Below are 27797 nucleotides of genomic sequence, written 5' to 3' on the forward strand. Positions count from 1 at the left end.
GTGGATTTGTAGGGATAGCAAGGAAAAGCTACTGTAACCTAATCAAACTCTGATTAAAGGCAAAAAAGAATCACTATAGTGAACAAAATAGAACAAAGGTGACCCTGTGTTTCTTGTGTTTCTTCTGTACCTTCAGCTAAGCCAACACTGGATGCATGAAATGACAATAATATTTTCTTCTAATTCATTCTCATAACAAAACACTGATGCAGCAATTTCTTTATGTTGTCATTTCTCTAGTATAACTTGAAAGTAAGCAATTTCTATGTGTGCATGGGGAGGTGAGGAAGGGGGAGTGAGGGAGAGAAATATTGCACATAGGAAATTTCAAAAACATAAAAGCAAAAAGAAGGTCATTTGGTCTTCTATTCAAATCTAAGCTGACTATTAATAGCAGCAACTGGGTGTGAGACCAGGAATCCCCACAGTGGAAGTATACTCCAGGATACTTCCAAACTTTTTTCTCTAAATCTCTAGAATTTTTTTAATTCAATTTTATTGTAAACAAATGGGATACATCTTGTTTCTCTGTTTGTACATGAAGTAGAGGCATACCATTTGTGTAATCATACATTTACCTAGGGTAATAGTTTTTGATTCATTCTGTTATTTTTTTCCTTCCCCCCCACTCCTCCCACCTCTTTTATCCTTCTGTACAGTCCTTCCTTCCTCCGTTCTTGCCCCCCTCCCACCCCCCATTATGTGTCATCATCCGCTTATCAGCAAGATCATTCGTCCTTTGCTTTTTTGAGATTGGCTTATCTCAGAATGATATTCTCCAATTTCATCTATTTGCCTGCAAATGCCATAATTTTATTATTTTTTATGGCTGAGTAATATTCCATTGTATATATATATATATACCACAGTTTCTTTATCCATTCATCAATTGAAGGGCATCTAGGTTGGTTCCACAATATGGCTATTGTGAATTGAGCGGCTATGAACATTGTTGTGGCTGTATCTCTGTAGTATGCTGATTTTAAGTCCTTGGGTATAGGCCAAGGAATGGGATAGCTGGGTCAAATGGTGGTCCCATACCAAGTTTTCTAAGAAATCTCCACACTGCTTTCCACACTGCACTAATTTGCAGCCCCACCAGCAATATATGAGTGTACCTTTTCCCCCACATCCTCCCCAACACCTATTGTTGCTAGTATTTTTGATAATTACCATTCTAATTGGGGTAAGATGGAATCTTAGGGTAGTTTTGTAAATCTCTAGAATTGATTGTTGATAACATGCAAATGTTCTTTATTTTGAGTTTCACATCTGCTATATATTAAGATCTTAGAGAAACCTTTCTTTCTTCTTCTGATTTCATAGATGCCCAGCTTAAAATTGGGCAATTAATAATGGATGAATTTCTATTTTACAATCATTAATCTTAATAGTGAATAGTCTTTCAATTAAAAAATTCCAGGTTTAAAGAAGAAACCTAATTCAGATGCTATCCACTTTCTCTCCCACCTACATTCAATTTTCATATTTTCTAGTCTCAAAAGGGGAGATACAGAGGAATGATGCGGGCCAAATGCTATTGCTATATTGTATACGTGTACAAATATGTAACAACAAATCCCAACATTATGTAGAACTGTAATAAACCAATAAAAATTTAAGAAAATATTTTCTGTACCCTACAGTTTTATTTCAAAGAAATAGTAAGGGGAATTTGTTGTTTCATTGTGTTAGGATTGCAAAACCCAAATGGAAATGTTCTGATAACAATTGCACCAACTAAAAAAGCTTGACCTTCCCATTTTATCAAATATCCTAACAGAGTTTTAAAAAGTCATCAAGGATATCCATATGCAAGAGTGAAATTATTGTTACTTCTAAATAATTAAATTTTTGTTAGAGGGGAGTATGAATTCCAGTAGAGAAAACTACCTAAAACAAATGGTACTGGAAATTTTTTGTCTTAAAACAACCAATTTAATATAATTTAAGTCTAATTAGAGTTCAAATGTTTTTGAAGTGATACTTAGATTATTACAAACAAAATGTAAAAAGGCAGAATTTTCAAACTCATTTTAGACATCATTTTAAACATGCATAATCAATTTTGAGATATTTGTGTTAAAAAGAGGGAAATTATCAAAAAACTGTCTAAAATTTAATTTTCACTTTTCATAATAGGCTATGTTTAATTACTTAAACACCTCCTGAGAGGGGGAAGGGAACAGGGGTATGAAAAATGGTGAAATGAGACAGACATTATTACCCTATGTACATGTATGATTACATGAATGGTATGAATCTGCATTGTGCACAACTATAGAAACAAAAAGTCGTACCCAATTTGTGTACAACAAAGCAAAATGCAACCTGTTTAAATAAAAAAATTAAAATAAAAAAAACCTCCTGAGACAATTTCATCTTTTTATATTACTGCTTCAAATACTGATCTGTATCTATTATTAAAATGTATCAATATCATTGGCAAAAACAGCAATTTCTTGTTAATGCAATAACAGATGTAATGAAACACACACATAAATGTATCTTTCCCTTTTTAATTTTTTAAAATTTTGTCTATAATTCTTCTAAAGCCTATTTTGGATAGAGGCATTTCTTCACATCTTATATATGTTTTTACTCAGCAGTTTATTTTTTTAAGGATATTCGTATAGTATAACCCTTGGATTAAAGTTTTTCTTTTTCTGTTTTGTGGCACTGGGGATTGAATTCAGGGTCTCCCACATGCCAGGCAAACACTCTACTAATAAGCCACATCCCTGCTCTATAGCTAATAGCCTTGGAAAATAGAGGTAATAGACTGGGCAGAGGGCAGAATTTTTTTTTTAAATCAAGAAAGTATGGATAATATCTTACTCCACTATAATTGTTGGGCAGAATTCTTGGCACATGTCTTATAAGATCTGGGGTTTCTAAGCTAGAGCTTCTTCAGTTGGTATGCAAACTCACTGTATTTGCAGAATTTACTTGAGTTGCTTGTGCATTGTCACCATATGACTTGAGGATAGAGGTTCAGGAGAAGCATTATAAACATAAAAGTGGTACTTCTCACTCTGTCATGAGTGATAAAATAGTCTGTGTCTGATCTCAGAATTGTGTGTCTCCTGTCAGAATCCATGGATCTCCTGTAGTCTGCAAGATTCATCTTGCAGGCAAGATGAAATTGAATATCATTACCATTCTTGACATAATAATAAGGTTTTGTTTTGTTTTGGATATTATGTTTTGACATCTAGGGTCTCCTAGGGCTTAAGGCATCTGATTCTAGCTGTAGTCTAACCCTCCCAAGTGTAATTGGTAGTTATGTCATAGAGAAACCTTGTTATCAATGCTGACTACTGGGTTTGTTCATCATTCGTGCTGATAGAAGACAGGGTACTTTTCAGCTAACAATGTCCGTTCCTACAGAAACAAGGTGGTATGTGATAATCTGGACAAAGTGTTGCTTAGAAGTTCAATACATATATTTTTCCTCCAGCATTGCCCTTATAGCATAGAACTGGATGGCAAGATGGTAGGACCCAATCTCAAGGCCACAAAATCCACCAACTTTTGAAAGTATCAGTGAGGCAATGAAGTTAAGTATAGTTAGCATCACATGAAGGACAAAATAGCTCCTCTAAAATTTATATTAATATTCTTTGTATAATTTACAAAATCTCTATGAAGGATCTCACAAATCTGATGTCACCATTTAAGGAAACACTTGAATGTGGGAAGGACAATGTCATATATACATAACAGAACAATGCCTCAAATAGAACAGGACAGAGGGATACAATTAAAATTATTGTTGCCTGAATTACTGAAATTAATACAGATTGCCATGATTATAGTAAGTGATTTTTGTCTTTGGGACTGTGTAATTCCTTTAGGAAAACAAGATCACTTCAGCTGACTCAGCAGCTGATTCTCTCCTCTCATCACTCAAGAACAAAATTGATGTCAATTTAGTTTCAGTAAAAAAAAGTTAGGTATATAGATAGGGAGTAAAGAGAGAAAGCTGACCCCAGGGTGCTCAGAGGTGAATACACAGTTAAAGCTCCACATTTAACATGTAGTTCCCATGCTTAACATGACTGGATATATGCAGAATTTGGTGTTTATGGACAGCCATAGTTACTTTTCGGAATATTAACAAATGCTGGAATTTCAAACTTTGCTTCAGTGGTGTGCATTGAACTATGAATTTGAAAAGTGATACAAAACCTGTAATTCTACTGCCAGGACCACTTCTGGTAAAAATATTACAACATGATCTCACCAATAACAAACTGACAAAGTAATAAATTATCCTTTAATTTAACCAAGGTCAGAAACAAAATAACATGAATCATGACTTGCCTGGCATAAAACTGCCAGTTCTCATACGTCCTGTGAAGCCTCCTGTTAGAACAATTAAATCAGAAGGCCTGTGTCTAATTCTCCAAGACACTATGAAGGGAAAAAAAGCATTGTAGAATTGCTTATTCATCTTTGGTAAAAACTGACAGTGATTGCTGCAATTAATGTCCAGGTTATAATGAAGTAAAGGAAGAAACACTAATGATAAATTGCTTTATTTCAATTTAGGTTTTAATCATCAGAGATTGAGATCTCAGCTCAGCAATTGAACTCAATACATGTTGCCAACCTTGCTTTGTTAAGCTGTACTGTGAGCAAGTGCCTGTGTTTGTAACTTGGCTTCTCCTCTTTCCAATCCTCGTATGATGATCTATGCTAAACTAATTCCTGTCTCTTCCTCACTTGACGATTTGTCATTAACTGTATAAAATTTATAATTATTCACTCATAACAGCATTTGTCCCAGTGCAAAAAAAAAAATAATTTTTCCTATTGATCCTAGATATCTCACATTAAAACATACTTATTTATTCAACATATTGTTTATTTCACTTTGCACATGCACTTGCTGTCTCTATATTTGAACACTGGAAGAGAAAAACTAAAAAGAAAACTTGACATTGTGGTTTGTTGAATGTTTTCATATAAGGAAGATAGTGTGAAACACTGCTATGGCTTTTGGATTTTCTTCTTTAGATCATATCAAGATGACCTTTCATTAGATAGAGTGGTCTTCTGAACAGCCAACCTAAGTGGTACATAATCTTCTGTGAGTTCCTATGCACAGAAGGCCATAAATATTCATTTGCATAGGGCTTCTAAACTTTTTACTGCCTTAAACTTTTTACTACACATTAGATTGCATAAGTCCAAGAACATAAGGCTTGTCACAGCTGAACAGATAAATGGCTCACCATCATGGAGCACTGTGTCTGACAGAGAATATATCTTGTGTTCAAGAAGGTGATAAAGGTCACAGAGAACCAGTGACACATAATTGTGCAATACTATCCCCTAGATAACCAATATTTTGCAATGTTCAAGTTGTTCTTTTGGAAGTGAAGCATACTGGAAAGTACTATCTTTTCTTTTAGGCAACTGAAAAAGCATTTAATAATTATTATTTCATTACTATAAAAAATGATCATGCTTTCTGTTGACTTGATAATTGGTCAACTAGCTTTATATACACTTCTCACAGGTTTTAAGTTCTGAGTACTATGCTACACAAGACAGTGATTCTAACTGTGAGAGGATTTGACCCTGACAGACAATATTCTCAAGGACAAAATGTCCAATCTACTCTCAATCTTGGTTCCTTCCAAGAGTGGCATTAGAGTTCATCCTTAATCAATCATGTAGCATGCCAATATTTTCCTGTTGGGTGCATGCCTTTTTTGGCATAGCTTTGTGCTGCAAGTTCATTAAGAAGAAATCCTTGGTGTTTAGTCTGGCCAGACCATCTGCCAATGGATTTTTGCTCATTTGATGTTGATTCAATAAATCTGACTGAAACCAGGAAGACCATGTCTCAGTGGCTATAACACCTCTCTTGATTTGCTGGTTAGATTCAGATTACGGTTCATCCAGTTGACTCAGTCACAGGACTATAGTCTAGCCTGCACTAAATTAGAAGCCCAGAAAAATGGGCACTAAAAGAAGTTAGTAGCACTAACTAATATTGGTTTTGCCTTCTACTCTGAAACTATGAACTCTATTTATAGACCTCCAGCATTTTAATTTCTTCATATGCAAACTAAGACTAGCATAGCCTTGAAAATGTTTACCACTAAATACATAGGAACTGAAATAATTTATATAAAGACACATCGTTTCTTTGCCAGAAATGAGTTACTATTCTGTAGTTGATGATTTTTCCCAGTGCATTTCAAAGGAACTGAATCAAGTTGCATGCCATAGTAAAAGCAATAGTAGAATTTTTAATAGTTAAAAGTAACAATTAATTCTGAAATAATAACTCACTTGTTTTTGTTGGTTTAAAATTGTTTAACATGAACAATATACATAAAATTCTCTATTTTTCCTTCTGTGTCATTGAGGTTACCTCATCCATAAATTATAGATAATAGAAAAAGACCAACAATCTCAGAAAAATTTCCTCTACTTATTACCAAGTGTATAATCACACATGTACAACAATAGTAAACAAATGTCCTAACATCAGTTTTATAACCAACATTGTGTACAATATTTTCTTATGAGCCAAAGTCACCTAATTTTTATTTATAGGAAGATATCCAGTGATAGCCTGAGTTATGTAGAAATAAAAATGTATCTTTCTGTTGCTTTCCCCCCCATAGTTAAGCTTGTCAGTATGGATCATTCCAAGTGTTCCTGGAGTGTGTTCTCAGCTAGAGTTCCTTTAAAGATATTTGTATCTCTGACTTCCAAGAAAATATTGAACTTGTTTTGTTTTTATTTGGTTTGGCAGTTATGGTAGGAGAAAAACTACATAAGGCAGAGTGTTGGATGAAAGGCCAGTAAGACAAAAGAAAGACAGGGGCAGGAAAACAATAGTGAAAAATCATCTATGGATTTGGGGAAAGCCATAGGGCCATTTCTAATAGAGTACAACACTTGAGCAAATATCTCCTGTATCTTCTCCTACCATGCTGTTTAAGTACGTGGGAAACTTGTTAAAACACGAATGAAGGACAAACTTGGCCAAATGGACAACTTTAACTATGGATGAAATAGTGAGGAAAGAACATAAGTGAATAATTAAAACACACTTTCAATTTAAAGCTAATGATGAGGATGTGAGGAGAAGCACTTGCCATTGTCTTGATGATACCCAAATGTAGTTTTTGAGTAGTTTATATGTGACTACTACATCAGCAGGAGTGGATGCCAAGTACTCCTCCACTCACTGTTTCATAGGCTGACATCAATGACCACAGGTTGAGTTAGAAGTCAGTGTAATTCTCAGTAAGTCTTTCAATAGTCTACTCGGTGGAGGCAAGAAAGCAAGTTTTGAAATTACAATGGACAAGTGACTGACTCTTTTTCCTGAAACCTTTTTGGTTCTTCTTTTTAGATATACATAAATGTAGAACCTATTTTTATATATTTGTACAAACATGGAATATATTATTCTAATTAGGATCATAGTCCTGTGAATATACACAATGTCGAGATTTACTGTGGTGTATTCATACACATACAGAGGAAAGTGATGTCAAATTCATTCCTATTCCTAACCCCATTCCCTTCCCTTCCTTCCCCTTTATCTAATCCACTGAACTTCTATTCTCCCCTCCCCCATCTTCTTGTGGGTTAGCATCCAAATATCACTTAGAACATTCTACCTTTGTTTTTTGGGGATTGTCTTATTTCAAATAGCACAATAGTCTCCAGACCCATCCACTTACTGGCAAATGTTATAAAGTCATTCATCATTATGACTGAGTAATATTCCATTGTGTATATATACCACAATTTCTTTATTCATTCATCTGTTGAAGGACTCCTCATTTGGTTCCATAGCTTAGCTATTGTGAATTGTGCTGCTATAAACACTGATGTGCTTATGTCACGGTAGTATGCTGATTTTAACTCCTTTGGACTGTTAACCAAAGGAGTTGATTCACTGTTTTTGAGCCACAAAAATGTACATGGAAATAGGAAATTTATATATATAGTTAAATTTATTGAAATAAAAAGTTATCCTGGCAGAGTTTTACTTCCTGTATTTTCTATAATGGTAGTACTTTTGGTTTTGACTTCTGCTTACCCCAATTGTGTGTGTGTGTGTGTGTGTGTGTGTGTGTGTGTGTGTCCTGGTATTTAAATGAACCCAGGGCCCTGCACATACAAGGCAGGTACTCTTCCACTACACAGCTTATTTTTTTTCTGTTTATCTCAGTTGCTTATACCAGCTAATTTTTATATTTCCAATGATTTTGCTCTCAGTTTATGCTTTTTCCTCCATTTTTTGGTAATATTATTAATCTATCAATATCATTTCTATTTCAATAACTATCTGTGCCTGCTCTAAAGTAACTCATAAATTTCTAATGCAGCATAAGAATAAAGGAAAGAAGAAAAATAATTAAAAGGCCTATGAACCACATAATTGCAACTGAGAAGCTACCCAGAAATTTTCAAGCTTAACATGCTATCTAGATGCTAGTACCTGACGAATACAGACTCCCCTCCACTTCCTACAATGACCAAAACCAAAAATAAGACACAAGATCTCTGAGCTCATTCTCTTGATCATTCCACTGACATTATTATAAGCCAATCTTTTTTTCAAGGTCATTAAGACTAGGTTTAAAAATTCATTCAGGATTCCCTTAAACATGTCATTTGATATTGAGTAAGCCTCTCCAATTTCAGGCAGGAAGATAGATTTTTGTACTACATAATGGAGTGCAAGCCCTGAACCACTGAAAAAGGAGGTGCTTTCAGATATATCTCCCATTTTACTCCAGTCTAGGGCTGGAGTAAAAGTAGGATAAAAACAGGCTCATAAAGGCTAACTCTGTGTGTGTGTTTGTGTGTGTTTGTGTGTGTGTGTGTGTGTGTGTGTGTGTGTGTGTATATTCTACCCATTAGAATGTCAAAGTTATCCTTTGGGTTAGCAGAAAGTCCCATATTATTCCAGAAAAGCAATTTTAAATGAATCCTATAGAAAATTAGAAAAAAAAAAAAAAAACTATGAAATGTACATTTTAACTGAACCTTTCCTCTCAAGGATTAAAACAATGTCAGTCAAGCAGACACCTTGCTAGACTTTAAGTAATCTAAAGACATGTTTAAGCCCTGTCTTTTGGTAAACAAATAGTCTCAAGAGGTCCTTTTCTTCTGATAATAAATAAACTACAAGAAAATAGGAATCAAAAATTCTACCACAAAACAAAGGAAGAGAAACAATCACCTGGCAACTCAAGGAAAATATATCTCTGAGAATTCTCTCTTACAGAAATCACATTCTAGGTAATTTTTAATGTTCCTTCATGAAAGGAAAAAACCTATGCCATGTACACTGGCACACATCTGTAATCTTAGCTACTTGAGAGGGGGAGGCAGAAGGATCTCAAGTTTGATGCTACCTTGGGCTATTTATTGAGACCCTGTCTCAAAGTAAACTGTAAAAAGGTCTGGGGAAGTAGACCAGTTTAAGACTTTTTTGCACATGGTCCTGGGTTCAATTCACAGCAGGAAAAAGAAGGAAGGAAAGAAAGAAGGAAGGAAGGGTGGAAGGAATGAGGGAAGGAAAGAAGGAAGAGAGAGAATGGGAAAAATAAAAGAAAAGAAAGAAAGAAAAAAGAAAAAAAAAAAACCCGGTAAGAGAGATAAAATTCATATTTGTATTTGGAAGGATGCAATTCCAGAATAAAATTAAAAACAAATTTCTAGAATTTTGAAGGGAATATTTGTTTAGCTCAGGATCCATACTCAAAAAAATTTCTATTCACACAAAAAGGTAAAGACAGATTTGAAATACATAAAAATTGGACAATATATATTTTATACACATTTCCTAAAAAATATTTCAAGATAGATTTCATCTATACTACAAATTAGTGAAAACTAACAAACTACAGTGTACTAAACATCAGAGGATTTAAAAATATATTTAATGAAACTCTATTTTAGTTCTAAAAATATTGTACAATATTATAAAATTAATTAATTGTCCAATGTCAAAATATAAAGAAACTGATTCAAAACAATATAATTGATCAGAAATCCTAAATTATAATCCTGAATTATAATTATAATATTAAAAATATATTATAATTATATAGTGATATCAAGGAAGAGAAATAAAGGGGCAGAAAGAAAAATAAAGTCTTCATTTCAAATAGTTGGAATTCAAATAACAGCAATAGAATTTAAACTTATAATAATATTACAAATACCTAAGGAAGATTTTACACAAATGGATCATGAACCATAAGGTAAAATATAGAAGGAATATAAACAATAAAAAATAGATAAATACCTATCATAATGTATCATAAGGAATACAAAACATCAAATATAGAAAGAAAATTAATAGCTTAAAATGTAGTCATTAAAAATCATGTTCACAAAGAATAGTCAGTAAAGATGCTTATGCTTATATTAAGTAAAATAAAGAACAAAATAAATTATACTATAGTGATTTTTCAAAACTGAAAAAGTACAAGATAATTAAGAGTTGACTCTGCAAAATGAAATAATTTGAGGACTAAATACCCCAGGGCCCTTAGGTTCTTCTGTGCCTATAGAATTGAACTGGAACATCAGCTCAATCTATACTGGACCTATACCACCATATCCAAATCTCCAGCTTGTTGACTGAAGAACCTAAAATGTAACAGCCACCATAATTATGTGAGCTGATTTCTCACAGTAAAAACCTTCAAACTCTGTGTGTGTGTGTGTGTGTGTGTGTGTACATCCATCTATCCTATCCTACTAGTTCTGATTCTCTGGAGAACTTTTTTTTAAATATTTTTTTTTATTTATCTTTTAATTTTTTACAGACTGCATTTTAATTCATCATACACAAATGGGTACATCATTTTGTTTCTATGGTTGTTCATGATGTAGATTCACACCATTCGTGGAATCATGCATGTACATAGGGTAATGATGTCTGTCTCATTGCACCATTTTTTATACCCCTCCCTCTCATTTCCTTCTACATAATCTAAAGTTCCCCCATTCTTCTCTCCCTCCCCAGTCCCATCCCATTATATATCATTCTCCACTTATCAGGGAAAACATTTGGCCTTTGTGTTTTTGGGGATTGGCTTATTTCACTTAGCATGATATTCTCTGGAGAACTTTAATTAGCATACATTTCAAGATTAAATCATTCAGAAACTTTTATATAGAGATCAATGCATGAATAATAATTGTTGTTATTGTGCTTATGGGACACAATTTGTGGTAGAAATAAGAAATTTCAAGAGTCTCTTTGGAATTATAAGACACAATAAATTGGAGAATGTCAGTAAAAGTTAATAAAAGTACCATTAATCCAGGACAATCATTTCAGTTAATCGTTTCACAACTTTGATAAAGTCTATAAATTCCTTATAAGTCTTTCTTTGCCTACTTTCTTGCACTTTACCACCAAATAGAGATAACTGAGCCCATTTCAGTAATTTTAAGCCTATGTTATACCATCTATATCATGCACTATGTGATTTCAGTTGCAGGTAATGGTGAGGTTCTTCTAAAATTTCATTAAATATTTGCTTCTTTGGTATATACTTATTTAATTTTGTTTTTGCTAAACTATATGTAGCACTGATGGGATACTCTGCCCACTTCATCATTGTCATTATTCATCTGTTCATTAGAAATTGATTCAGTTAATAATTTGCAGTCTGGAAAGAACTATATCTAAAAAATTTCCTGGATTTCTCCTCCGATTTGATTTTAATCCCTTTAGTTTCATCTGTTTCTAATCTTCAAAAAAAAGTCATATTAAAAAATGTGTGTGACAAGAAAAAAACTTACATGTGCAAGTTGTTCCATTTTCATCCAAAAGTTGATTATCTGCACAAGCACAGACTCGGCCTGCTGGAATGGCCAAGCAAAGTGTACTACAGCCCCCATTATTGACTCGGCACATATTGTCACCTGCAATAGGAGAGAAGCAAATATATTAGAGAACTTTGATTTTAACCAGTCAACCTTAAGCCCACATTCTTTCTAGTAGATATACATAGGTATAGATATATGCATATCAATATGCTATGTGTATTATATATTCAATAATTGTAGTAAGGATTCCTGCTGAATTGTAATGAAATTCAGAAACATTTTTACATATGTACTGTTTTGGTAGAGGAAAAGAATTTCAATGTTCATTTCAGAAGAAAGAGATCTGTGTATAGTTAGGTGCAAGGAAGAAGACAAAGAGGACCAAATACTTCTGACTTTATTCAAGTCTGAGTTCTTTGGAAAGTACACTACTGGCTCTTAGATTGCAGCTCTGGGTCTCTCATGAACAGAAAGCTAAAAAGGAGCAGGGCTGAGATATTTCTTTTGTGCAATGAGTATGCTGGCATGACAGAGTATTGAGGACTCAAAAGAGCATAGAATATCTGCAGCTTAGTGGCCAGAGAATGTACAATACAGAAGAGCAAATGTGTTGTCTCATAAGACCTAATGTGCAGAGGCAGTGATGAGGCATACAATGAGTATCAAACAAATAGGCATGAGAGGAAATTATATATATGGAAAGCACCTTTGGAGACTCTCAGATAAAACCCAGCAAATTTTTGAAGAGGTTGAATATTATGTTTCATAAAGATATAAGTAAGAGCACATAAAATTATGGTAATCACCATTTTGATGCTATGTATTCCTGCAGGTTAGAAAGGCAAGGAAGAAAATTAACTGAGCCATACATTTGTCCAACTTTACAAAGAACTCTACAATACTAACAACTCACTTGGCAATGTCATCAACAGGGTCATTTACACTATGTTGTATTTTCAAAGTACCAACAAAAAGTTTTGACTATATCAGAAGATATTTTTTAAATATTAAGAACAAAAGACTTTTAATTATACAAGGTCATGCAATAAGATAAGAAAATGACTGAAATAAAATTAGAAGTTAAAGTGCAAGTGACAAAAATGTGATTAAAATGGCAGAGGGGTTATACTGAGAGCTTCAGGGGTTGGATTTCTATGTAGAGATAATAAGCAAGGAAAAAATACTTTCTAAAATGCTGCTGTATGCAATAAATATTCAACACATTCCCACAGATTATCATTGTGTATCCACAGATCAGAAGAAATGACCTAAAGTATATTATTGTGTCTTTTAATTATTCTGAGAAGTAATTTAATTTGTTGTTTATAAAAATATAAAAAATACTTGGAGGAGAAGGAAGCTAATAATTCAAGATATAGCTTCATTTTTTAAACTCAGATGGTAATTAAGCTAAGTTCAGGTTTTTTTCAATATGCATGCAGCAATGTCTTGTCTCCAGATAAGGTCATGTTTATTGTATGACCATGGAATAAAACTGAAATACTCCATAGTTCACTCAGGTGTACTGTCTTTGTTGTGCATATTATGTATATCATTAAATTATGTATTCAATTGTCTAGTAACAACTGGATTTTGGAAAATTACAATGAAGTCAAATATCTTAGGAAATATGAATAACAAAGGCAGTAAAAATAAGAAGTTACTTACAATAAATATTTTCTTTAAACCAATTGCATGATTAATACTTATATTCTCATTGAATATTAAATTTAAGTATTTGAAAATGAATTATCATTTATTCACACTTTGAAATATATTCCCATTCTGTGACTACTACGTATTAAATTACTGGAGTCAGTATTTGTGCTATCATGATAGAAACCTAAAATCAAAATAAATATAATAATTCCATATTTCTCATAAGAATGACTCAAATATTTTTATTTTACAGTGTTACTCTATATTTAAATTTTATTACATGAACTTTTTCAAGATAGAGCTCATGTGATAGGCTTTTTTTTAAGGTTTAGCAGCTTTCAAAACATTTCATATAAAAATATCTCTAAAGAAAGATTCAGTGACTATTTTTTCAATGCAGTATAAAAAATTATACATAAATATCAATGGAAAGAGTTACTAATATATTGCTAGTCACATTAATGAAAGTCCATAACATATCAATGCCAGAGATATTTGTCTCACATATATATTTAATTCACTTCAGTGAGAATATAAGGGTTGAATTGAATTTTCTAATGTCTAAAAATTAGTAATATTCCTTATTAAAATTAGTATTTATGTCTAGATAATAACTATCATCACCATTTTTATTTCTAAATTATTAATAAAAGAATGTTTACTCTAAAATTGGTCTTATTTAACCTATCTGATCAAATGAACTTAGCTCAACAAGATACAGATAAAATAATATGCTAAAAACAACAAAATAGAATTCTAGATTAATTTACTTTGGAAACATGTACTTTAAAAACCAGATATGCAAGGAAAACAAATAGAGACTATTTTCAAAATCTAGTTTGAGATAGTGATCTTTCTGTACTTTTTTCTCCAATCTTGTACCTTCCAGAATAAGAATTACTCTGTTTTACAAACAGTATCTGACCCAAAGTGTGCATGTAATATACATTACTTGAGTAAGTGAATGAATAAATAAAACTTTCCCTTACCAACTTGAATGAGAGTAATAATTATTTGGGGTTTATATACAAGATTCAAGTGTGTGGAAAGATATTAGTCAGTTTTAATAGCATGAAGGGACTTCTTCATTTTTATGTAAGTCTAGATATATTATCTTTGTATGGACTTTGCTTTTCAGGAAAGAGTATATAATAATGTTTTATAACTTCCACAGAACAGTAAAAAAGATACAAATGATACCTGAAAACATATCACAAGCCTATATTAACATCTCAATATTTCTAGACCAAAGTAATTTAACTTTTGTTAAGAAAGTTTCTCTTATTTCTAGCAAGTGTTAGACTGTAAACCAGCATAAAGAAATCCCATCATCTATTTTCCCTTTATATCAATTTTCTTCAGAATAATGGAAAGAAGAAACCCTGTTTTCTGTATGTTTCCTGGACTCTTGACTTCTCAGGGTTTTAGTGTAAGTGAAATTAGAAGTCTCTGCACCTAATGCGAAACACAGAGAACCAGGAGGAGTTTCCACTTAATGCAGGGGATGTTCAAGTTTGCAGTTTAGAAAGGAAACTAGATAACATGTTTACTTCAAGAACTCAAGACCAGCAGAGTGAGATCCTTAGGCCAGATGAATCCTGCATTTATTCTAGGGTGATTCAGAATTGACTTTGAATTGTGTAAATCTGAGGAAAGGAAAAAGGTTTTCTTATCTTTCCTTCTGTTCAGAATTACATGCCAATGAAATATTTATATTTGACTTGCTGTGTGTGTGTGTTGTGTGTGTGTGTGTGCGTGTGTGTGTGTGTGTGTGTAAATGGTATTAAGAAACTAATATTTTGGGTTTTAAAAAAATATGAAGATAAAAAACAAATTCTGTGATGTTGGTCCTATTATAAAACCTAAATCTCATTTGACCTATAAAATAATGTGGCTAAAAACCTGTAATTCATTAAATAGAAATTGCTAAGTCTGTGATACTATAGCTCTGTAAGCCAACATGGCTTAACCCTGAATTCTATAGAGGTAGCCAAGGGCACTTAAAAATTTAAAAATGTGAATGCAAAACTTATCAATAATATAACTACAATTACCAATGAAAACACATGATCTTTTCCTTCCATTTACAAGTAGAATAGAGATAAAATTTGCGTGAATAAAATTGGCCACACAAATTAAACACTGAGAAACACTATGGCCAAACAGATCTAAATTTTAATCACAGTTTCATCCCTGTTTTACTGTGTTTACTCAGGGAAAATGGCCAAATCTGTCTGATCTTTGGGTTTATCATATGTGTATAGAAATCATTAGTACCTTTCTTAACTATCTGTTGTGAGGTTTAAATAATAATGATTATCCCACTTCCTAGTAATGATTACAATTAATGGTTAACAAATGTCATCTGTCACAAAATGATCTATTATTATAAAATAGATATAGGATACTACTCTTCAGTCTTTGTAATTGCTTTGGTGTTTGGAGAATTATTTATTGTTTTGTTTTGTTTTGCTTTGTTTTTGAGACAAGCTCTTGTTGTGTTACTGAGACTGGTCTTCAACCCATAACTCTACTGCTTTGGCCTATTGAGAAGCTGAGATTAGAGGCACCCATTACTACAGTCACCCATTGGGATTAGAGGCACCCATTACTACAGTCAACCATCAGTGTTTCTTAGAATTTTACTTAATTCGGATTATTTCATTCTCTAAATCACAGGAAAAATCAAGGTGTATTTTTGAATCTAGGGAACAGAAAAACTATATTATTTTATACAGTTGCTGTTTTTATATGAGGAATTGTAGAAGAGCATTACAAAAAATTAGTTGGTTTCTAATGTCTATAGAATTGTTCTAGGTATCTCAATTAATGATAATATAATTAGAAATAAAATTTTATCAGAAGACATGACAGTACCATATGAGAAAAAATCTTGACATTAAATCCCTAAGTATGTTTTAGGAAACATTCTTAGTGTTAGCTTTCTGTTTTATGAGGTTATAAATCTTCTATCTACCTTCCTAAAATAATTCGGTATATTAGAAAGTGATTGACATGTATCTTTCCTGATATGAGGGAAGGGGGTCTGATTAGCTGACTCACTCGTGACACTTGAATATGTTTAGTTGCTGCATTTTTAGCACCTGTGAATATTTTCATGGTGTTACAGACAATAATATGTATATCTGTATTCACACATGTATGTAAAAATACCACTTATAAATAAAATATACTGTATATATACTCTGTTATGTGAAGTTATAGAGCCTATATTTTCTAAGAGAGAGAGAAAGTTATAAAAAAAAATAGTTTTATGGTTTGAATATGCAATGTTTCCCTAAAACTCCTGTGTTAATTCAGGAGGTAAAATGATCAGATCATGAGAGTTTTAATCTAATCAGTCCATTCTAATTTGAATGGACTAAGTCTGTCATATCTTTAAGCAGATGGGGTATGACTGAGAGAGTAGGTCACTAGAGGCATGCTTTGAGGGTTTTCATTATGTACCTGGTGCCAATCTCCACACTACCCCACTCTCCCACAGCTCATGTGTGATTCTGCCATGTTGTTCTGCCTTACCTCCAGCCCTCCACAATGGAGCTGGTTGACCCTGGACCGAACCTATGAAACCAAAATAAATTTTTTCTTCTCTAAGTTATTCTTATCAAGTGTTTTGGTTATAGATACAAAATACTGACCGACGTATGAGTGTAATGGGAAATTCTATAACTAAAATTGTGTATTTCCAAATATTCATTAATATTTTACATTGAAAAATGAAACACTGAAAGAAAATTATATCATGGTAAGATAACATGCCTACATTTAAACATCAGTGTGCATTTTATTACATAATCTTATTACACTGATCCATGTAGTAAAACACAAAAAATTGGATCTTGAGTAGATTATCCAATTTTAATGTCTATTGAAAAAGGTGCTAACCAGGCATCCTTTGCATATCAAATTGTCTGTTCAAAGATCACTATTAAAGAATCTTGAGCTATGTGAATAAGAAGGGGTAGAAAACTCAATCTAAGTGACAAGTTCATCTAACTTAATGAGAAATAATCAGCTTGGCCAAACATATAGTCTCAGTAAAACAGAGCATAATGACTTCTTAAATAAAAGTTTATAGTTTAGTAGTTAGGTCAAAGTTTTCTTATTTATGTATTAATTTATATAGCAGTAGAATGGATTGTCCCTGGGGAACTACCACTGAGCTACAATTTCAGTCTTTCTCAAAAATTTCTTACTTTGAGATAGGATCTAAATAATTTGCCCAGGCTGTATTTGAAGTTCCCATCTTCCTGCCTTGGGAGTTACTGGGATTGTGGGTGTATGCCACCTTGCCAGGCTGCTAAGTGTCTATTTTAATTTATCATTAATTAAAAAGCAGGGAAAAGATCTTTCAAAAGACCACTGTCTAGCCAAAGGATAGCATTGCACATCTGTTTATGAATGGCATCTTTATGAAAACCAGAACTATGCCTCTATTATGTACTTTGTTGTATGATTCTGAATATTAAATAAATATTTAAAGTGTTTAGGAGAGAAATTTTACATAGAACTTTACATAAAACAAGTTTTCCTTGTATATGACAAATAATTATTTAATCCTTACAGAAATTTCATGAATAAAGTTTTTCTTATTTTTATTGAATCTTTCCTGATGAGCATAAGATTTCAGAAAAAGAAAGTATTAGGATCCAGATGTGAGCCAAAGTTCATGTTGTAGTACATCAGGATGTTTTTCACTATGTTGCATTTAACTGATGAGCTCACCAAAACAACTGGACATTTAAACAATATGTAGATTATAAAAATGTTAGGAAGTTTGACTAGAAGAATTCAGCAAAGACATTCAAGAGGAATAACATCTATGCCGGTATGGTAGTGCATGCCTATAATCTCTGCTGCTTGAGAGCCTGAGGTAGGATGGCAAGCTGAAGACCAACTGGGACAACATAGTGAGATCACATAACCAAAAGAAAAGGAACAATTTCAGAAGAGAAAGTGAATGGAAAAAAAAAAAAGCATGTCTATTTATCCAGGTGTGGTGACACATGCCTGTAATCCCAGTGACTCAGAAGGCTGAGGCAGGATGATTACAAGTTCAAAGCCAGTCTCAACAACTTAACGAGACACTGTCTCTAATTAAAATATAAAAAAGGGCTGAGGATATTGTTCAGTGGTTAAGCACCCCTGGGTTCAATTCCCATATAAATATATGTAAATATATATACATTGTGGAAACAATAGTTGTAAAGGCAGAAAAAACTAATAATCCTGAAAACAAGATTCTGCAGACAATAAGAGTTATCCCTGTTAATTTTTGCTTCCAGTTCAGTATAGACAAAATATAATGGTGATGTGGGCAAGGACAGGGTTGATAAGAATTTAACAGAAAATATTTTCCTTTGAGGAGCTAGCAATTGTCTCTGTTTTCAGCTCTTGTCCACAGCTATAACCTATGCTATCCCAAACAATTCCATTTTTATTCCTTTTAAAGATAATTTTATTCTTTTTTAGCTGTTGATATTTACCATGTTATTCACTTCTATTATTTTATAACACTGTGTTTGTGTCTCAGTGAAACAATTTTAACACACTAAGAAAAAAATAAAACCTCTGGAATGAGGGAGTTTATTTCAAGATAGCTACTTTAGCTAAAATATCATCAAAAACTTGGTAGATAACTTCCTATTGACAACATACGCACCAGAGAATTGAGGATATAATTCATTCATTCTGAATTTATTGAAATGTATCCTCATTAAAGTTTTACAAGGATTTTGCCATAAAAAGAAATAGTGACTATTTAGACTCATAAAAAAACTGCCACATAATTTACTAAGCTGTTTTCTTTGTTTAATATCTATGCTATGAATCATGCTATTTGTGGTGGCATAACAAACATTAACAAGTCATGCTGATAAAACATTAAAAACTGTCTGATTCTAATAAGATATGAATATTGTCATAGTTATACAATCAAATCATCTCAAATAATGACATGTCCTTTAAATATACATAGAAAGTAATCAGAAAAACATATTGAGTTACTTTTTAAATAACACTTTTCTTGTATAATACATTTTAAAAAAATTTATCAAGGCTTCTCAAAGTAAGGAAGTTTTGCTTAGTGCACACAGTAATTACTCTTTAAAAACAGGTTTTTTTCCTTTTCCCTTTTTTTCTTTTTTAAACTTTAAGTAACCAAGGGCATTCTTTGGGGAAAATGACATGAGAAAGAAAATATGTAAATGTATGATTACACAAATGGTATGCCTCTACTTCATGTACAAACAGAGAAACAAGATATACCCCCATTTGTTTACAATAAAAATAAATAAATAAATTAATAAATATTTAAAGAAAACCTTGAACTTCACTCAGGATCCCCAAATTTAGAACAATAAAAAATATGTTTTTATGGTAACAAAAGTGAAGATTCAATTGACTTAGAAGTGATTTGGACGCCTTTTATCATAAAACATTAATAACACTTTCAAAATAAAACCTTTTTGCAATACTGTGAAACATTATTATATATGAAACACAGAGATTTTTTTTAATCTACTTTTTTGTACCTTGTTGCTTTCGTGGATCATAAATCTGAAGCCCAAACAAGGGTGGTCTTTCATGCCTCAATAATGTTACCTCACTTGTTATCAAATCTAATTGAAAAATGGAACCATTCATATAATCAGTCCAGAACACATAATTCCCATGATGTGACAATCCAAAGGGATGATTCAACTCTTTCCCACTGTATACAATCTGTAAAATATAAACACATTGTGAAAAATTAGAAATGAACATTAAAAACATAACTTAATATTTGGAGAAAACGATGTTTAAATAAGCATAACAGATAACGACCTAACTAATGTCTTAATTCATGTTTTCTTCCAGTAGATTTGAATAATGAATTTCAGAACGTGAGCATAATTCTGTTTTCACACCATGCTATTTGGAAGATACTATCTATTCTCTATCCATTTCAATTCTCTCAAAAATGGTACTTAAGTAAAGTGAAGAATGCAAACATAAAGACAATTTTGCCTGATATTCATTCCTATCTCTTTTCCTTATTATATTACAGTACCATATCCTTGGATAGAAACTGAATTGAATAATTAGTGTCATATATATTGCAATATTGCCCATCCAATGGTCGAAGGGAAAGAAACCATTGTAAAGGCAATGGGAATGAAAGGGATCCTTCTGAATTATTTGGCCCCAGGAAAACTGAAATAATCTAGGAAATGAAAGAAAAGAAGATGAAGACTTTAACTTTGAAGACAGAAAAGTTCATTTTTAGTAACAGGTAAGTCTCACTGGCATAATTTCAATTTGATTATCTTGATAAATTCATTTACATTTGTGAAATGTTTTGTTGATGTTTAAATGGAAGAATCAGTGATATATATTTAAGTTCTGTTACACATGTAGAATTCTAGAAGACAAATAAATAATACCTCCAATAATAATACTTTTTTACCTTCATCATTTAAAAATAATATTGTTAAAATATGAGAAAACATTGCTATTAAATTATTTGTTAGAAAATTGAGGAAGTTATTTATAATATTTATGATTAGAAATTTATACATTGCATAACTAAGAGAGTTTCTTAAATTTTTTCTCACTTTAATGTAGGCTAAAATATGCTGACATTAAAGTGTTCTGTTTATTGTATACATATTATCATATTCAAAGGAATTGTAAATATTTAGTACCTGTTAAATGCATTACATTTGGTTAAATGCCAATAGTTTTATCTAACTCTGGGGAAATATTTAGAACTGTGAGAGTAAACCAATGACTGAAATAAGCTTAACAGATGAGTATTATTTATTTCTCATACAAAATCCATAGTCAGCAGGATTAGCCAATTGTGCAGATTTCTTTCCACAAAAGAAAGAAATGCAATGTTAAAAGAAGCATTTTGGTGATTTCTAACATGTAATTTTCCCATTATTTAACTAACAGTTGAAGTTCAATCATGCTGTCGTATGTGGTTAAGTAATTATAAGATGAAATATAAAGGTGATGTCTGGTCAACTATACCTCTCTCTGACAATCAACTGCATCATCCTCAATTTTATCCAAGAACATCAAAATCATCCTTGTATACATTAAATTTTAGCTGCAAATATTGAATGTATTTGTATAGAGTTGAGTTCTTTGGTCATAGAAAATTCATCAATAATGTAGGAAAAGTGCATTTTAAAACAGTTCTGATATCCTGAGAGCTTCTTTTAAAAATCCCACAAATCCTGGCATACCACAGTGAGCTGGGCCTGGTCTCCTGGAGGCAAGTGCCAGCTGCAATGCTTAATGCTCAGCCTCAGTTAGCCACCCCACAGAGACTATTGGCAGCTACCTCAGAGGGGTAAAAATAAACTTGAAAGTATTTTTAACACAACACAACAAGACTCTGTGAAAGAAGAAGCCTGTGGGTTAAAAACAGCAGCATTTGTCTTTTACCTTTCTGTTAGTTCCATTCAAAAACACTTTTTCAATATGATCATAATAGGCATCACACCAGTATAATGTGTTGGTGTGAAAGTCCAGAGTTAAACCGTTTGGCCACAGCATCTTTGAAGTCACAAAAATCTGCCGATTGAAGCCATCCATCCAAGCCTTTTCGATCCTTCCCACGCTGTCATCTATTTCATCTTCCTCCCAGTCCGTCCAATACATCCAACTAAGACATGAAAACAAGAGTGTGTACATGCTATTTCAACCAGCCACCATATAGAGAGACACTTCTTCAGATTTGGCAGTTTCAGAAAATCAATTACAGTCTGATAAGTTCTATCTAAAATGCTTATCCTTCAAAGGGAGGGTGCAACTGTGAAGTTCTAAGGAAAGTAAAGGTTTGACTCATTGAACCAATCCATTTAGAATCATATGGAAAACGTACTTCCGCCACTCCCAAGCTTATTGACCTCGTGCATTAAGTAACCTGGCGGTAAGCACCAAATATCTGTTTTATTTGGGGTTGAGATCAAGTCAGGGAAATGATTTTTTGAGGCATTACTATTTTTAAATATTGTTTACTTCACAAAAGATATAATCAATTATGTGATTAAAAAACAGATGGACTGACTTGAGAACCCATGGCACTCAGTTAATGATCTACTCCAGACTTTATTTAACTTCAGATGAATTATTATTTTTAAGCAGGGAGTTGGATTGCCTTTGTTCTAAAGGACACAGTCACACTGTGTTTGTTTGGTCAGGTCCAATTTGTCATCCTGATGCAAATTATCTACGCTTTATTGCTGCTTATTATTACCCCAAAAACCTACAAAAGATGATTTAGATGCACATAAGTTTAATAACAGCAGGTTGACTGACCTTGAGATTTTGAGCTTTAATTTCTATCTCAAACAAAAGCACCTGCCTTTAAAAACAAATCTTTTGTGTAAGCTGTAACAGTAGGAGAGTGGGCCTTGAGCTAATGTTCCAATTCCCTCATGAATAAGGTTAAAACCTACCACATGTGTTGTTTTGGGGTCATGTGAAAGTTCCTGCATTATTAATTAAAATGTTGGTTTTGATTCACTAACCTCACACACAACTTTATAAAGCTCTGAAGCTTTTCTAAGCTGCTGACCCTAGAAATACCCTTTATTAGATCTCCTGCTTCCCACATTTTGTGCTCCCTAAAGAATTTCTGAGGTTCTTTGGGTAAAATCTCTACCCATGACTAAGAATCCTACTGTGTTCTAAAGTGTCAGATTTGAGAAAATTGGGGTTGGAACAGACCATTCATTATTTTATACCAATTAAGTTCTATTTAAATTCCTTAACAGTTTACAGTTATGTCAATATGACTTTTCAGACCAAATTATATTGAGAGTATTGAATTTTATGAATCCTAGAAATAAACACAGCAATATGCCTATCTTCTGCCCTACATTTTTTTAAGGTTACTTTACTAGTGGAGTGACCTAGGAACAAAGAGGAGAGAAATTCTGTTTAATTCTACCTTGGTAGAACTAATTGATTTCAATTCTATAAATCAACTATATAAAAAGATAGATACTATTTTTCACCTCTATTCATATTTACCTGAAATTATCTTATATAATGTTAATGTAGTTTAATTTCATCCCTTATTTGTAATTTTTTAAAAGTACAGTAATCTTTCTCTATAGGTATTCCTCTTGATCATGGCAAAACTCATAACTCATTCTCACCCCCTCACCTGGCTAACTCGATCCACATATAAATGTGCGCACATTTATATACACATGTGAGGGGTAAGTCTGAGTACTTTAAAAATATTGAATTTTGTTTTGCTGTTTGAAAAAAGAAAGTATTGCATTTGAACTGATCCATTGCCTAAGATTGTTTTATTCAAACAAAATGTGAAGAGAATAATTTTCTAAATAAGAGATGCCCATCTGATAAAGGTTAACTATTAAAAGTTATATTAGGAAAGTGTTATAATCAATATCAAATGATGATAATCTTAAACACAAAATACGAATATAATCGATAAAGTAAGCAGGAACTGATATGAATATTTTTGTATGTAGAACCCTGGGTATTCCCCAAATAAAATTTAGGTTAATCTGACCTTCCGATAATATAGCAATAAAAATCCTACCACTATTTCCAAGACCTATTCAAACACAATTTTTTATGAAGTCTATCCTCAGCCTTTATGCAGATAAGAATCAAAGTAAACCCTTTGCTCTGTTTCTTAGTGATGCTTTTTAGTTTTCTGTAGTATTTATTGAACTTGTACCTATATAATATTGAATAATATTGCATGTCTGATGATTTCAATTAAAATTAAAACAAGAGAAGGGATTATTCTTTTTCCAAAAATGTACCCTGGAATACCAGGTGTGGCTTTTCTGAGATTAATCATGTTCCAAATCTAATTGCATTATTGAGTGATCAATATTAGAAATGTTTAAATCCTTAAAAGCTTCACTGCCATGGAAGTAAAACACATGTTTCCCACTACAAATTTTAATTTGGTTGCTGATATACTATATAGCTGCTAGCTAGGGAGGTATGGTATTATTCATTGAGATATGTACATAGAAGGATTCTTTTGGGGGAAAATATGTACTCAGCTTTTTGACATATTTCATACAGAGGTGATTTTGAGAAGTCAGAATTGGAGAAGTAGAGTCTCTGCTATTGATATAAATTATGAAATTATTGTAAATAAATAAGATCATCTGTAGTTATCAGTGTGAGGAACTGTGACAAAATAATCTATTTGTCCTGAAGTTGTTGAGGTCTGCCAATCCTATTCTTTCAGTGTCTCTTGTTTCAATGTCCACTGATCTGTTCCCATTAAAAATGCTATGTTTAAAAATGAACTCCTAATAGATACCCTTCTTCAGATCTATTGCATTTCTGTCATATTGCCAAAAACTGTTTATCTTGAATCATGATTTTTAAATTGTGGATTTTATTTTTAAAATCTTCCAATTACCCTGTCACTTAAATAAATTCAAACTTCTTATCAAAACATTGAAAATGTCTGCATATTTATAGTTTCATCTGCTGTGATGTTTCTTCACATGCTCTCCGTTCTGCACTTATTTATTGTTACACCTTTCACTCCCCACCTTCCAGAAGACACCAGCTGGTTCCTGAATGTTAATAAGCCTATGCTTGTTTTTTGTAAACCACTGTATACTTAGCATAGAACTCTGAACCTGTCATATTGTTAGGGAAAAATGTGTGTGTGTGTTTGTGTGCGCTAAAATCAGCAAATATGTGCACATGCACATTTTTGCTTATACACACATACATGTGGTTTTTGTTTTTGATGTTGATGCATAGCAGCACCATTTCGACTTAAAAAATAATATGTTTGATGAAAGAGGTAGAAAAGTAATTCTTTATAACACCAGAGGCAAATGTAGAGTTAGTTGGTAAGCAGACTGACAGGGATGCAGAAATTTTCTTAATGTAAAAAATAAATTCATGTCAATCAAAAGTGCCCCCAAATAGAATAAGTTATGTGGATGATGTAGTTTTCAAACACGTGGTAGGTTTGCCTACCACAGAGGTGTTGAATGGGGTTTCTGAATTGATAAGAAAGATGGAATTAGTGGCTTCTAAATTTTCTTCCAAGTCATATGATTTTATGGCCTCAATATTTAGCTCTTTGAGGACAATAAAGAATGTTTATTTGAATAATGAATTAGAAAACATTTTTCTCTAATAGAATACTAAGAATAAAGATGCCAGTTAAAGACATTTGAATTTCCTTATTTCAAGTAGCTCTGGACAATTTGGAATATATATTTTTTCTTAAAACTAAAGGTGCCTTGGTATAAGGACAGACAACAGCTTTGGTTTGAAAGTCCCACAGTAGAAAAAAAAAATTATGATGTCTTCACATAAAACCACTGAACTTCCTTTATTATAATTATGCCTTTATGAAAACATACAATGAGTTCTTCCACAGCCTAGAAGAAACACCTTGATTGTGTTTGGATAAATTCTCAACCCAAATGGTTCTACGATTTGCACTTCAATGACCTCTGTTTATGAGGGTTTCCTATTCAATTAAGTAAATATTTTCTTTATGTGTACAGTGAGGTATAAAGAATTTTCATTTTTGTGGTGCTATTTTGAAGAAAATATGATGTATAAGTCAAGGAACTAGAAACACACAAACTGCACATAAAATATGCAAAGCATTCATTTGATTCTGAATTTCTGCTGGGAATTTCCACATTTTTTTGATATTTCTGTGAGTATAGCTTTGCATTCAGGTAATAGCTCTGAATAAAAAAAGAAAGGGAAATATATTATCAAGAATTGCATAAAATATTTTGTCCTAAACAAGAAGCATGTACTATATAAAGTGATGTCTCTGTATGGAAACTATGGTTGTATCTAAAATTATATGATTATCAACCTACACTCTTAAAAGCAGTGGAGTGCAGTGGCTAAGAATAAAGTCTTGAGAAAGGATGCCTGGGTTTACAGAACTAACTAACATACTAATCAAATGACCTTTCATAGATCAGTTAGCTGTTACTCCTTTATGAAAGGGAGAGGGTAGGATGATAAAAGCAAGTCATTTATAGGATTATTGTAAAGATTGCAGCTAGGAGTACAAAATGTCTTGCCCACAGTAAATGTACAGAAATATTGGTGATTTTTAAAAAATACAATAAATTGCAATATCATTTTTAAAAGTAAATTGATGGATACCCTGATTAAACAGATTAATTATCTTGGTGTCAGAGTGCCTAACATGGAGTATTACAGTGCTCAGTTGAGTAAATCAAGTAATAAAGACTACACAAATAATTTATTTCAGTTCAATGCATTTTGATATTTTTATTTAATGTATTTTCTAGAAGAAATCATCAAATGAGTAACCTTTCCTAATCAGACCACAGATGTGTGAATTCACTTATTCATATGAAATTTAAATAAAATATACCACTACCATGAAAACAAAAATTTCTTTAGTATCATTTTTCTGATGTAGATTTTTTTATTGCATACCCATTAACTGGATCCACCACAATTCCTCTGGGATGTGACATTTCTCCTTCTAAAAGAGTCTTCCGACTCTGAGAAGCCTTTTCTAGCCTGGCCACGTTAATTGTTTTCCTATGGCCATCATTTGTCCAGTAAAGGTTATTTCCAATCCAGTCCACAGCAATTCCCTCTACATTATCCAGATCTGTAAAAAAAAAAAAAAGAAAAAGAAAACAAAAATAGTAAATAAACTAATTTTTAAATAGCAGTAAAATTAGTGTCCACTACTGATGTTCTACTTAGTAAAGTGTTTATTTAATTCAAAGAGGAATGAGTTGTGATCCATCAATCATTTATGGATGTAGTTTTCTCAAATATCACTATTCCAGAAATATTTTTCAATTTTATCTTTATGCCCTTCCATGTGAATGATGGATCCTCTCTCTTCAAATAGATTTCTCCATTTGAAACAAGTGCGGAGAAATTAATCATAATGGTGTTTTAAATGAACTTCAATATATTGTTATTGAGAGTGATTTGCAGTAAAACAGGAAAATATAAATGATGTGAGCAAAAAGGTATAAATACAAATAATGAAAATACAGTATAGACTGTGAAAATATAAATCTAGTACTATCATATCATGTCCATATTTATAATGTGTAATCTGAGTGACCAAAATAAACATAATGCCTTCTTGTCAAAAGACAAACAGATACATCCAAAGTATTTAAAAGACTAAAAGAGGGTTTCACATCACACAGTTGCATGAACGGTGAATCTTAAAAACTCACTGAAACACTTCTATATATTTTAGGCTTATTTTAAAAGGACTCTATTATAAGCTT

At 32.3% G+C, this 27797-nt stretch overlaps 1 protein-coding gene across 5 annotated transcripts in view; it reads right to left on the bottom strand.

Moving 5' to 3' along the window:
- LRP1B (LDL receptor related protein 1B) overlaps positions 1-27797 on the bottom strand; it is a 1899381-nt gene that overhangs the window by 764700 nt on the left and 1106884 nt on the right. For all 5 annotated transcript variants that reach the window (XM_079135584.1, XM_079135585.1, XM_079135582.1 and 2 more), the window contains exons 12-15: positions 26974-27154; positions 21955-22174; positions 20052-20241; positions 11812-11934 (exon numbers count right to left, since the gene is read on the bottom strand). In XM_079135584.1, coding sequence (XP_078991710.1) covers positions 11812-11934; positions 20052-20241; positions 21955-22174; positions 26974-27154 — 714 coding nt within the window. The remainder of the gene's footprint in view (positions 1-11811; positions 11935-20051; positions 20242-21954; positions 22175-26973; positions 27155-27797) is intronic.

The sequence above is a fragment of the Sciurus vulgaris genome (assembly GCF_902686455.1).
Source record: "Sciurus vulgaris genome assembly, chromosome: 3".
Lineage (NCBI taxonomy): Eukaryota > Metazoa > Chordata > Mammalia > Rodentia > Sciuridae > Sciurus > Sciurus vulgaris.